This window comes from Saimiri boliviensis, chromosome 14 (assembly GCF_048565385.1).
Source record: "Saimiri boliviensis isolate mSaiBol1 chromosome 14, mSaiBol1.pri, whole genome shotgun sequence".
Lineage (NCBI taxonomy): Eukaryota > Metazoa > Chordata > Mammalia > Primates > Cebidae > Saimiri > Saimiri boliviensis.
Genome location: NC_133462.1, coordinates 3,324,416 through 3,336,510, shown reverse-complemented (window position 1 = coordinate 3,336,510; position 12,095 = coordinate 3,324,416). Strand labels below are relative to the sequence as shown.

At 57.2% G+C, this 12,095-nt stretch overlaps 1 protein-coding gene across 2 annotated transcripts; it reads right to left on the bottom strand.

Moving 5' to 3' along the window:
- Nucleotides 1-2,527: 2,527 nt before the first annotated feature.
- Nucleotides 2,528-12,095, bottom strand: SBK2 (SH3 domain binding kinase family member 2). Of its 2 annotated transcripts, none has more exons than XM_039466394.2 (4): nucleotides 11,974-12,095; nucleotides 10,875-11,129; nucleotides 6,304-6,506; nucleotides 2,528-4,940 (listed from the first exon to the last, which is right to left on the bottom strand). In XM_039466394.2, exons 2-4 carry the CDS (start codon nucleotides 11,125-11,127, stop codon nucleotides 4,350-4,352), a joined length of 1,047 nt encoding a protein of 348 aa, XP_039322328.1. In that variant the 5' UTR covers nucleotides 11,128-11,129; nucleotides 11,974-12,095; the 3' UTR covers nucleotides 2,528-4,349. The 2 variants fall into 2 exon arrangements, with proteins under 2 accessions (XP_039322328.1, XP_039322327.1); XM_039466393.2 differs by having other exon boundaries at nucleotides 12,031-12,095.

Here is a 12,095-nt window from a genome sequence, read left to right as displayed (position 1 = left end):
TGACCCACAGACCTGCAGCATCAGCCTCACATGGAAGCTGTTTACAAATACAGAATCTCACACTTAGGAGTCACTATGTATGGAAGCTACAGCCTTATAAAATGTATTTCTTTCTTTCTTTCTTTTTTTTTTTTGAGATAGAGTTTCAATCTTGTTGCTCAGGCTGGAGTGCAATGGCACAATCTGGGCTCACTGCAACTTCTACCTCCCGGCTCTGCTGTGTGGGTTCAAGCAATTCTCCTGCCTCAGCCTCCCGAGTAGCTAGGATTATAGGCACACGCCACCACACCTGGCTAATTTTGTATTTTTAGTAGAGATGGAGTTTCTCCATGTTGGTCAGGCTGGTCTCAAACTCCCGGCCTCAGTGATCCACCTGCCTCAACCTCCCAGTGTTGAGATTACAGGTGTGAGCCACTGTGCTCGGCCACAAAATTTATTTCTTAAATAATAATACTTGAAAGCAAAAATTACTAAGGCCAGGTGTGGTGGCTCATGCCTGTAATAGCACTTTGGGAGACCAAGGCAGGTGGATCACCTGAGATTAGGAGTTCAAGACTAGCCTGGCCAACATGGTGAAACCCCGTCTCTACTAAAAATGCAAAAATTAGCCCAGTGTGGTGGCAGGTGCCTGTAGTCCCAGCTACTTTGGAGGTCGAGGCAGGAGAATTGCTTGAACCCGGGAGGCAGAGGTTGTGATGAGCCCAGGTTGTGCCACTGCACTCCAGCCTAGGTGACAAGAGCAAAATTCTGTCTCAGAAAAAAGAGAAGAAAGAAGAGGAGGAGGAGGAGGAAGAAAGAAGATAAAAGAGAAGAAAAGAAAAAAGAGATAATACAAATGTTCCATAAACTCGTTTCCCAGGCTGGTCTCAAACTCCTGGCCTCAAGCGCCCTCCCCACCTCTGCCTCCTCATGGGATTTGAGGCACAAGCCACTGCGCCTGGCCCGTGCCTTTATATTCCTTCACACACATACCTGCTCTCTAATGCACTGTCTTGGTCTCTCACACTAGTCTCACTCTCACACCATCCTCACACTTCTACACCCATACTCAATCTGAAACACTTATGTTCACCCCCACGGACAGCTCACTCCCTCAGGCTCACACACTCACACAGTCACCCGCACACACACCCCCACCCCCACCTACACACTCACCCACACTGCCATGCCCCCAAGCCCCTCCTTCCGCTGACCACACCAGGACATCCATCTAGGCTAGCAGCAGGGACCAAGGCCAGGAGCCCTGCTGGATTCAACTATCAGTCTTGCCACCCCCCCCCCCACCAGTGGGCGCGGCAGGAACCTGGCTGCCCTGTGCATGAGATGGGCAGAGCCCAGGGACCCCCTCACCACCGTGGGGACAGGTCGGGAAGCAGATGTGGCCTTCGAGCTGCCTGATTGGGGTCCAGACTCTGGCTAGCACTAAGTATTACTTAATTAGTGTCGTCCCTGCCAGCCTGTCAGGGTCAGGCCCATCCTGGGAATTTTCTGTCCCCCAAGACAGGCCGGGTCATTATCACCTTCCAGTTAATCCTCAGCTGCCACCAGCAATCAACACCCCCCCCAACTGTGCCCCCTGCCCGGGCTCTACTCCCTCCCACCCAGCACGTGGCATCCCAGCCACCTCCAGATTTTTGGGATGCATTCTTGGCCTAACAGCTTGGCTGTTTGAGATTCACAGATAAAGGCGGGCAAGAGGCCCTGATATACCCACCTCCGTTGACTACCTTCTTCTCTCCAATGATTCCTACTCCAGGAATTTCACTCAGATCATCCAGGTCAGAGGCTCCAATGCTTTGGCTTGAACCTGGATTCGAAGGCTCCTTGGGGTTCCTCCACAGGAGCACACCTGCTGTCAGCCCCGCTGTGGGCAACACCTCGGTGGCCTCAGCAGGGGCCCTGCGGGGTATGCAGGGGCCAGGGAGGGCACGACACACGATCCAGCCCTGAGTTGTAGCCTTGCTCTGGGCTTGAGGCCAAGGAGGGCGCAGAGAGGAAGAGGGAGTGTTTGCAAACAGGGCAGCTGCCAAGCAGGGCCGGGGAGAGAGGACGAAGGTGCGAAGGAGAGAGACTCAGGCGGCACCCGAGTGACCTTCCCGGACTGGCTGCACATCGACAGGCATGTGCACGCACACACGGATCCAATGTCCACACACAGCGAGGCACATTCACCCACATACACACAAGGACGTTGGCATACACAAGCTCACGTGCTCGTGGGCACACAACAGGCACAAAGCTGTTATCGTCCACACCAGTGCGTCATCCTCACCCCTCCGTCTCTCTCCCATCCTCTGTCTTCTGTCTACATCTGTCCTTCTCTCTCTCCATGGTTCTCTCTTCCTCTGTTTCTTTTTCTGTGTCTCTCTCCACCTCTGCACCCCATCCTCCCTCCTTTACATGCACTTACACACATATGCACACACTTATGCACACTCATGGACACATGCACACTCAGTGGCGCACACTCATGCTCACACATGACATTCACACTTGCAAACATGCACACACGTGTATAGTTCCTTGATGGAAGCTTTGAGGACTTTATTTTTCATTCCATTGTTAGCACACAACTTTGGTTTGGTGAAAGAAGGGATTCTTAGAAGCAAGTGGCTCACTCCCTCCTGCCCACAGCTCTGCCTCAGGACCCCTGCAGGAGGCTCAGGCAGCACCAGGTCATCCTCACCCCTCTGTCCCCCTCCGTCTGTTTCCCTTCTCTGTGTTTCTGTCTCTCATCCTCCATTTCTTTCTGTGTGTGTCTGTTTCCCCATCTCCACCTCTCCTTTTTCTCTCCTGCATGTTTCTCTATATGTTTCTCTCTGTCTCTCTCCATCTCTCCCCCTGCTCTCGGTGTCTCTTTTCAGCTCTGCACCCCACCCTCCCACCTCTGCAAGCCCTCTGATGCGCACCCCCGTCTCGTTGCCGAGCAGACAGACTGGCAGCAGCACTGGGATGGCAGTGCCAGATGGAGTTTATTTGCAGAGCCGCTGGGGCGAGAGAAGGCAAGCCCATCACAGAGGGTGGTGCCACGTGGGAGGGAGACCCGGCTGGAGAGGAGGAAGAGGACGTCGAGAGGACAGGGACAGAGAGGAGGCCCAGCCATGCCACACTGGCTCATTTATTTCATAGACATTTCCCGACCCCTGCTGCAGGCCATCTCCGAGTACGTGGGGTCCGTCAGCAAATGGGATGGACAAAGACCCCCGACTGCAGGAGCTCACAAAATAACCACAAAAACTAAGCCATGCGCTTAGAAGAGGACACACATCCTAGAGAAACAGTCGAGTGGGGGATGGGGAGGCAGACAGTAAGCATTTGGTACACACAGCTGATATCCCAGCACTGTTGGAGGCCGAGGCTGGAGAATTGCTTGAGACAGACCAGGAGTTTGAGACTAGCCTGGGCAACATAGCAAGACCCTCATCTCTATTTTAAAAAAAATTGTTTTTGGGCCGGGCGCGGTGGCTCAAGCCTGTAATCCCAGCACTTTGCGAGGCTGAGGTGGGTGGATCACGAGTCCAAGAGATCGAGACCGTCCTGGTCAACATGGTGAAACCCCATCTCTACTAAAAATACAAAAAATTAGCTGGGCATGGTGGTGCATGCCTGTAATCCCAGCTACTCAGGAGGCTGAGGCAGGAGAACTGCCCGAACCCAGGAGACGGAGGTTGCAGTGAGCCGAGATCGAGTCATTGCACTCCAGCCTGGGTAACAAGAGCAAAACTGTCTCAAAAAAAAAAAAAAAAAATTGTTTTTAATTAGCTGAGCATGATGGTGCAGCCCCTTAATCCCAGCTACTCAGGAGGTGGAGGCAGAAGGATTGTTTGAGGCTAGGAATTTTAGACCCACCTGTGCAACATAGCAAGACCTCCCCCATCTCTAAAGTTTAACAATTAGCCGAGCCTGTAGTCCCGGCTACTCAGGAGGCTGAGGCAGGAGGATCGCTGGAGCTGTGGATTTTGAGGCTGCAGTGAGCTGAGATCAAGTCACTGCAGTACAGCCTGGGAGAGCAAGACCTTGTCTCAAAAAAAAGTTTAGGGCGTGAGGGGATGAGTCCCGAGCAAACAGCAAATGCAGAGGCCCTGGGGAAGGCGGTGGCAGGTACGGTGGGGCGCACAGAGGTCTGAGGCCCCCCTGGGAAGGTGGCGGCAGGTACGGAGGGGAGCACAGGGGTCGAGGCTCCCGTGGACCAAGGGAGGGTTGCAGCCTGCAGAGAGGAGATAGGAGGAGGACTCCAGGGGAATCCCAAGCCACAGGGATGGAAACACAGAGGAGAAACCAAAAGCCACCTAGCGACAGCCTCGAGGCCTCGGGTGGGGCGCTTCCCTCTCTGCCAGCCCCAGGCCGGCTCACTGGCCGGCCTCCTCTTCCACCTCTCCCACTTCTTCAGCCTCGCCCTCCTGCTGCCTCCAGGGGCGCCCCAGGTGCTCCCTGATGGTGCTCACGGCGCTCCTCCTTCGGGGGTGAGGGTCCAGCAGCCCCCACAGAAGCGCGTCGGCCGCGGGGGCCAGGCCGAACCAGGGCTGAGGACGGTCCTGCGGCTGGCCCGAGGCCTGCCAGATGAGGAAGTCCTCGTAGAAGGGGTCGGCCTCAGCCAGGGGCTGGTCCCAGGGGAAGTAGCCCGTGAGGAGGCAGAAGACCAGGACCCCCAGCGCCCAGGCGTCCAGGGCGGGCTGAATGGGCAGGCCCTCGGGCAGCGGCGGCGGCGCGCAGAGCTCGGGGGCCGTGTAGGGGATGGGCGGCCCGGTCAGGCGCAGCAGCGTCCCGCGAGGCCTGGTGTGGCCGAAGTCGGTCAGCTTGAAGCGCCGGCAGTCGGGGTCGCACACCAGCACGTTCTCGGGCTTCAGGTCCCGGTACACCAGGCCGCGCGCGTGGATGTACTCCAGGGCAGAGGCCAGCTGGGCGGCGCAGCGCTGCACTGCGGGGTGCGGGAGGCCCACCTGCGGGGGGGGGGGGGCCGTGCCCCGGGACAGGAGGCGCGTGAGACCGAGGCCCACCTGCGGGGGGGGGTGCCCGTGCCCCGGGACAGGAGGCGCCTGAGATCGAGGCCCACCTGCGGGAGAGGGGCGGGGCCCGTGCTCCGGGCCCGTGTCCCAGGACAGGAGGCGCCTGAGACCGAGGCCCACCTGCGGGAGAGGGGCGGGGCCCGTGCCCCAGGACAGGAGGCGCGTGAGACCGAGGCCCACCTGCGGGAGAGGGGGGGGGCCGTGCCCCGGAACAGGAGGCGCGTGAGACCGAGGCCCACCTGCGGGAGAGGGGGGGGCCCGTGCCCCAGGACAGGAGGCGCCTGAGACCGAGGCCCACCTGCGGGAGAGCGGGGGGCCCGTGCCCCGGGACAGGAGGCGCCTGAGATCGAGGCCCACCTGCGGGAGAGGGGCGGGGCCCGTGCTCCGGGACAGGAGGCGCCTGAGACCGAGGCCCACCTGCGGGAGAGAGGCGGGGCCCGTGCTCCGGGCCCGTGTCCCAGGACAGGAGGCGCCTGAGACCGAGGCCCACCTGCGGGGGGGGGGGCCCGTGCCCCGGGACAGGAGGCGCGTGAGACCGAGGCCCACCTGCGGGAGGGGGGCGGGGCCCGTGCCCCGGGACAGGAGGCGCCTGAGACCGAGGCCCACCTGCGGGAGGGGGGCGGGGCCTGTGCCCCGGGACAGGAGGCGCCTGAAACCGAGGCCCACCTGCGGGAGAGGGGCGGGTCCCGTGCCCCGGGACAGGAGGCGCCTGAGACCGAGGCCCACCTGCGGGAGAGGGGCGGGGCCCGTGCCCCAGGACCCGGGACACCGGAGACATCTGACTGGGCTGTGGGATTCCCATCTGCCGGGAGAGGGGCGGGCCCAGTGCCTGGAAGCCAATGGAGGCAACCGAGACCACAGGGCCGGTCCTCCGCCAGGGAAGCAGGCCCGAACACTAAGGAGGCCGGTCAGGAAGGCTGTGAATTGTTGGCCCCATGAGGCCAAGTATGATCTGTGAGGCCTGTGGGTTTAGGGGGCCTAGTGTGACCCCCATGAGACCTGTGGGTTTAGTGAGCCTGGGGTGACCCTGTAGGGCCGGTGGGTTAAGTGGGGCCTGGGGTAACCCCATAGGGCCTGTAACTCGATTGGGGTCCAGTGTGAGCTGGTGCTGCCTGGTGAGTCTCCCTAGTGTATCATGTGGATCCTGTGATGTCTATGAACAAAGAGGCCTAGACGAGTCCTGTGGGCCCACGAGGGGCCTCCTAGGGGTGGGTAAGGGGAGGCCAGGGGAGGCCCACCACAGTGTCTGTGTTTCCCGGGTGAGGCTGGGAGGCGTGCTTGGGGTCTGCCTACGCACCTTGGGCTGGATGAAGGCCATGAGGTCCCCGTGCAGGACGGGCTCCGTCAGGAAGCTGTAGGAGTGTGCCGACTCGATGCCAATGCCGTAGGCTGTCACGATGGCCGAGTGCACACCCAGCGAGAGACCCACGCAGAACTCATACAGGAAGCCGCGGAGGGACGTGCGGGGTTTGGGGAGCTGCTTCAGTGCCAGGGGCGTGCCTGGGGCAGCAGGGAAATTGTAGGAGGTGTGCGGGAGCCAAGGGCCACCTGGGCCAGCTGCCCTGTTCCCCTGCCGTCCCCCTTGATGGTCCCTCGGCTTGGACTCCTTCCCGTAGGCCAGCTCCACCCTCTCCAATTCCTACCTCCCTCCTGAGCCCGCCCTAACAGCTTGATCACCCAAGCATCACTGGTGTTACCAATAGTTACAGCATGTTGTGGCCCAGCTGGTGGCTTGGGCCTGAGATCCCAATGCTTTTAGAGACTGAGGCAGGAGGACCTCACGAAGACAGGAGTTTGAGACCAGCCTTGGTAACACAGTGAGACCCCATCTCTAAAAAAAGTTTTAAAAAGCTGGGCACTGTGGCTCAGGCCTGTAATCCCAGCACTTTGGGAGGTTGAGGCCAGTGGATTGCTCGAGGTCAGGAGTTCGAGACCAGCCTGGCCTACATGGTGTAAACCTGTCTCTACTAAAAATAGAAAAAACTAGCCGGACATGGTGATGGGCACCTGTAATCCCAGTTACTTGGGAGGCTGAGGCAGGAGAATTGCTTGAACCCAGAAGGCGGAGGTTGCAGTGAGCCGAGATCATGCCACTGCTCTCCAGCCTGGGCGACAGAATGAAAAAAAAAAATTAAAAAAAAATTAGCTGGACATGATGGCATCTCTTAAAAAAATTAAATAAATAACAGTACTTGGTGAATTTCTACCCTGCTTTCTTACCAGCCCATAACCTTGGAGATGGAAGAATACAATGAAATTTCTTCAGTGAAATTGTTTGGCTGCTTATGACAGCAAACTGGTGTTTGAGGCAAAAAAGTATTTCTGAGACATCTGGGGAAAAGGTAACCCACATTGGGTAAGAAAGCCAATTAAGGGATTGTGGATTTTGTCACCTGTGGAAATGACTTCCTAGAGGCTAAACTCCCTGAAGACAGAAACTTCTGATGTCTTCCTTTTTTTTTTTTTTTTTTTGGATGCAGTTTTACTCTTGTCACCCAGGCTGAAGTGCAGTGTCAAGATTTCCGCTCACTGCTACCCCTGCCTCCCAGGTTCAATTGATTCTCCTGCCTCAGCCTCTGGAGCAGCTGGGATTACAGGCACCCGCCACCAAACTTGGCCAATTTTTGTATATGTAGAAGAGATGGGCTTTTACCATGTTGGTCAGGCTGGTCCTGAACTCCTGACCTCAGAGGATCCACCCATCTCCCAAAGCAGCACTGGCATTGAAGCCATCATGCCCGCTTTCTTTTTCTTTCTTTCTTTCTTTCTTTTTCTTTCTCTCTCTCTTTCTTTCCTTCTCTCTCTCTCCTTCCCTCCTTCCCTCCTTCCCTCCTTCCCTCCTTCCCTCCTTCCTTCCTTCCTTCCTTTCTTCCTTCCAGAAAGGATCTCTTTCTGTCACCCAGGCTGGAGTGCAGCAGCACAATCATGACTCACTGCAGCCTCCGCCTCCCAGGCTCAAGCAATTCTGCTGCCTCAGCCTCCTGAGTAGCTGGGATTACAGGCACGCGCCACCACACTGGGCCAATTGCACACCCAACTAATTTCTTTTTCTGACATCAGAAATTCCTGCTAATTGGCTAATTAAAAAAAAAATTGTGCAGACAGTCTCACTATGTTGCCCAGGCTGGTCTCAAACTCCTAGGCTCAAGTAATCCTCCTGCCTTGGCCTCCCACGGTGCTGAGATTACAGGTGTAAGCCACCATGCCCATCTTGATTTCTTTGATTTTTGAGCCATCAGCTGCCAGGCTGCAACCCTGCCCGTGACTAGGCCATGTGTGACTGGGCTAAATTCCCTCCTTATTCGTCAGGTGCAGTGGCTCACACCTGTAATCCCAGCACTTTGGGAGGCTGAGGCAGGTGGATCAGGAAGTCAGAAGATCGAGACCATCCTAACATAGTGAAACCCATCTCTGCTAAAAATACAAAAAATTAGCGTGGTGTGGTAGCACGCACCTGTAGTCCCAGCTACTCAGAAGACTGAGGCAAGAGAATCACTTGAACCCAGGAGATGGAGGTTGCAGTGAGTCAAGATTGCGCCACTGCACTCACTCCAGCCTGGGTGACTGTCTCAAAAGAAAAAAAAAAACAAAACCTCCTTACTAAAAACACCAGCCATCCCTGCCCACTCCCCAGCCAGATAACCAGATGCAGTGGGTCCTCTTCTGTGTTTTCAGTGCTCCTGATCACTGCTGCGAAGGCCACACCACTGATGTCAGCGATCCCTGCCTATCTGTGCTGCCCATGTGCCCTGAGCTGCTCAATGACAGTGACATGCTCAGGGCCCCAGCATCACACAACCTGGGGGCAGGCGTGCTGGAGGCCTCGAGGTGCACGTTCTGGACATGCCCATGGAGGGGCCTCATTGACAACGCCGCCGCTCTGTGACTGCTCGTGCCTCCGGCTCTGTGGGCGTGTGGTGCGCTGCTGTGTGACTGTGCTATGCTGTGTTATGACTGAGTTGTGTCACCCTGAAACTCGTATGTTGGAGTCCTAACCCCCCATCCTGCTGAATGTGTCTGTGTTTGGTGACAGAATGTTTAAAGAGGTAAAATGAGGTCACTAGAGTGGGTGGGCCTCCTCCAGTGTGACTAGTGTCCTTACAAGAAGAGGACATCAGGACACAGACACGCACAGAGGGATGACCACGTGAGGACACAGGGAGAAGATGGCCAAGTGCAAGCCACGGAGAGAGGCCTCAGGAGAACCAACCCTGCTGACACCTTGATCTCAGGCTTCCAGCCTCAAGGGCTGTAAGGAAATAGACCTCTGTTGTTGGCCAGGCACAGTGGCTCATGCATGTAATCCCAGCACTTTGGGAGGCCGAGGCAGGAGGACCACTTGGGGCCAGGTTGAGACCAGCCTGGGCAACACAGTGAGACCCCACCTTTAAAAAAAAATAAAAAATTAACTGGACATGATGGCATGCACCTGTAGTCTCAGCTACTTGTGGGGCTGAGGTGGGAGGATTCCTTGAGCCCATGGGGTCAAAGCTACAGTGAGCTATGCACCACTGCACTCCAGCCTGGACAACAGAGTCTCAAAAAAAAAAAAAAGAAAAGAAAAGAAAAAAAAGGCCAGGCACGGCGGCTCATGGCTCATGCCTGTAATCCCAGGACTTTAAGAGGTCGAGGTAGGGAGATCACTTGAGGTCAGGAGTTTGAGACCAGCCTGGTCAATCTGGTGAAACCTCGTCTCTACTAAAAATACAAAAATTAGCTGTGCCTGTAATCCCAGCTACTCAGGAGGCTGAGGCAGGAGAATTGCTTGAACCCAGGAGGTGGAGGTTGCAGTGAACCGAGATGGTGCCACTGGACTCCAGCCTGGGGGACAGAGCAAGACTGTCTCAAAAAAAAAAAAAGAAAAACGGAAAACCTTATGTTGTGGAAGCCCCCGCCTTTGTTACGGCAACCCCAGCAGATGAATGCATGCTCTTTCTGCATTCGTGCTAGGAGATTCTTGAAGGCAGGAACTGGCTATGATTCAGTTCTGGGTCCTTGCCCGCTCAACCCCCCAGCATAGGACTGGGCTCAGAAGGTGTGCCCTGAACCCACTGACCTCAGCTTTCCTCCATGTTTTCTGTTTCATGAAAGGACACAGGCTGTGTATGTGCTTGGCAGAAAGGTCCAGGGAGTAAGGAGCTGTCGTGCACACCTACTGTGTGCCGGCCTTGCTAAGTGCTTAGCAGACAGCATCACTGTGCGTCATCCCACAGTGACCACTACAGCTGCCACATGAGGCTCGTGAGCCGGGAGCTCTGTCTTACCAGCATGGTCCCCAGCAACCAGAGCAATCCACATGCACTCAGAGGATCAACCATTCTTCCAACAAAACCGTTACCCACGTTTTTCAAATGAGGAAGCTGAGGCTCAGAGAGGTCAAGGGAGTTCCTCAAAACACACAGCTTTTGTCAGGGCACTGTGGCTCATGCCTGTAATCACAATTGCAACTTGGGAGGCTGAGGCAGGCAGGTCACTGGATGCCAGGAGTACGAGACCACCCTGGCCAATATAGCAAAACCCTATCTCTACTAAAAAAGAAAAATACACACACACAAAACTTTAGCTGGGTGTGGTAGTGCACACCTAAAGTCCTAGCTACCCAGGAGGCTGAGGCAGGAGGCTCACCTGAACCTGGGAGGTGGAAGTTGCAGTGAGATTGTACCACTGCACTCCAGCCTGGGTGATAGAGTGAGATTGTGTCTCAAAAAACAAACCACCAACCAAAGAAACAAAAACAAAAAACACAAAGCTTTGGAGGGCGGAGGTAAGACTTGATTCTGGTCTACCAGCCTCCCCAGCCTGGGCCATCCCAGGCCTGTGCCCCGCCCCCAGCTGAACGCTGCCACCTCGTCCCCCAGCACCCAGTACCTTTCTGACGATGGGTGACCAGAAGGACTCGGCCGTAGCGACCCTGGCCCAGGGGACGCACCTCCTCGTAGAGCTCATCCACCTCCGCCCGGACCAGGGTCTGAGCACTCAGCGTCATCATGTCCTCCAGAGCCAGAGCAGCCTCCTGGCTCTGCCGGAGTTCCTGCACGGTCAGGCCCCCCAGGCCCTCCTCCTCGCCATCCTCTGACGTCCCCACCTCCACCGGCCCGTCCTCAGACTGTTTGCCAGGCATCTCTGCAAGGACAGAGAGGGGCACCCAGGCTCAGGTCCCAGACCCAAGAGAGGAGGCTGCTGGGGGTCTGGACTCCTGGGTCTGAGGGAGGAGGGCCTGGGGTCTGGACTCCTGGGTCTGAGGGAGGAGGGCCTGGGGTCTGGACTCCTGGGTCCGAGGGAGGAGGGGCTGGGGGTCTGGATTCCTGGGTCCGAGGGAGGAGGGGCTGGGATCTGGATTCCCATGTCTGAGGAGGAGGGGCTGGGGGCTCATTGCCCTTCTCATTGTGACTCAGTCTCCCTCTTGGTGAGAGGCGGAGAGACCAGTCTGTGCTGTGAGGTGAGTTCAAGCCCCAGTTCACAGATGTCCCTGCCCCCACATCCCTGCCCCGCCACCCTAAGGTTGAAAGATGAACCAGATAACTGAGACTCCCCCCATCTTGTTTCCAAAGCAAACAGACTTGGGCCCTGGGGGTGGATGAGTAGCCTCTGTCTCCTGAGAACAAACAGGTGCTCTGGGCCCAGGGCTGGGAGGGCGGGGCTGCGCAGAGGGCCTGGGACGCCTGGGTCCTGCATGGGGCCGAGCACTTGGGATCAGCCCCCAAGCTCTGGACATGCCTGGGGTCCCACTTCCCCAGCCCAGCCGCCACCTCAGACCTGGACCGCCAGCCTCGCCTCTGCCAGACCCCGGGGTCCAGGCCCCAGCCCACCCGTTTCCCAGAACCTCAGACAGCTCACACAACCGGGGACCCTCGGATTCTGCTTCCCTCACCCTCAACCATGCCACAGCCTCCAGGTGCAGCCTGGGCGCCCTTGAGGGACCGATGACGCGGGCCACCTGGTACAGTCACCCTCAGGTGCCACCCACCTCAGGCCAGGGTGCTCTGCCCGCCTCCAGACCTGGGCTCAGCCCTTCAGATCTCACCTCCTCCAAGGCCTGCCTGACCCTCCGGTGCCGGCTGTGGTCAGTGCCCGGCACTTGGGGCCCAT

What these genes read in the sequence shown, in the direction of transcription:
- SBK2 (XM_039466394.2), bottom strand. Translation starts at nt 11,127, where the DNA reads ATGCCTGGCAAACAGTCTGAGGACGGGCCGGTGGAGGTGGGGACGTCA. An exon ending in GGTCACCCATCGTCAGAAAG is followed by an intron (nt 6,507 to 10,874) that starts GTACTGGGTGCT and finishes CTGCTGCCCCAG; the next exon opens with GCACGCCCCTGGCACTGAAG. An exon ending in TGGCCTTCATCCAGCCCAAG is followed by an intron (nt 4,941 to 6,303) that starts GTGCGTAGGCAG and finishes CCCCCCCCGCAG; the next exon opens with GTGGGCCTCCCGCACCCCGC.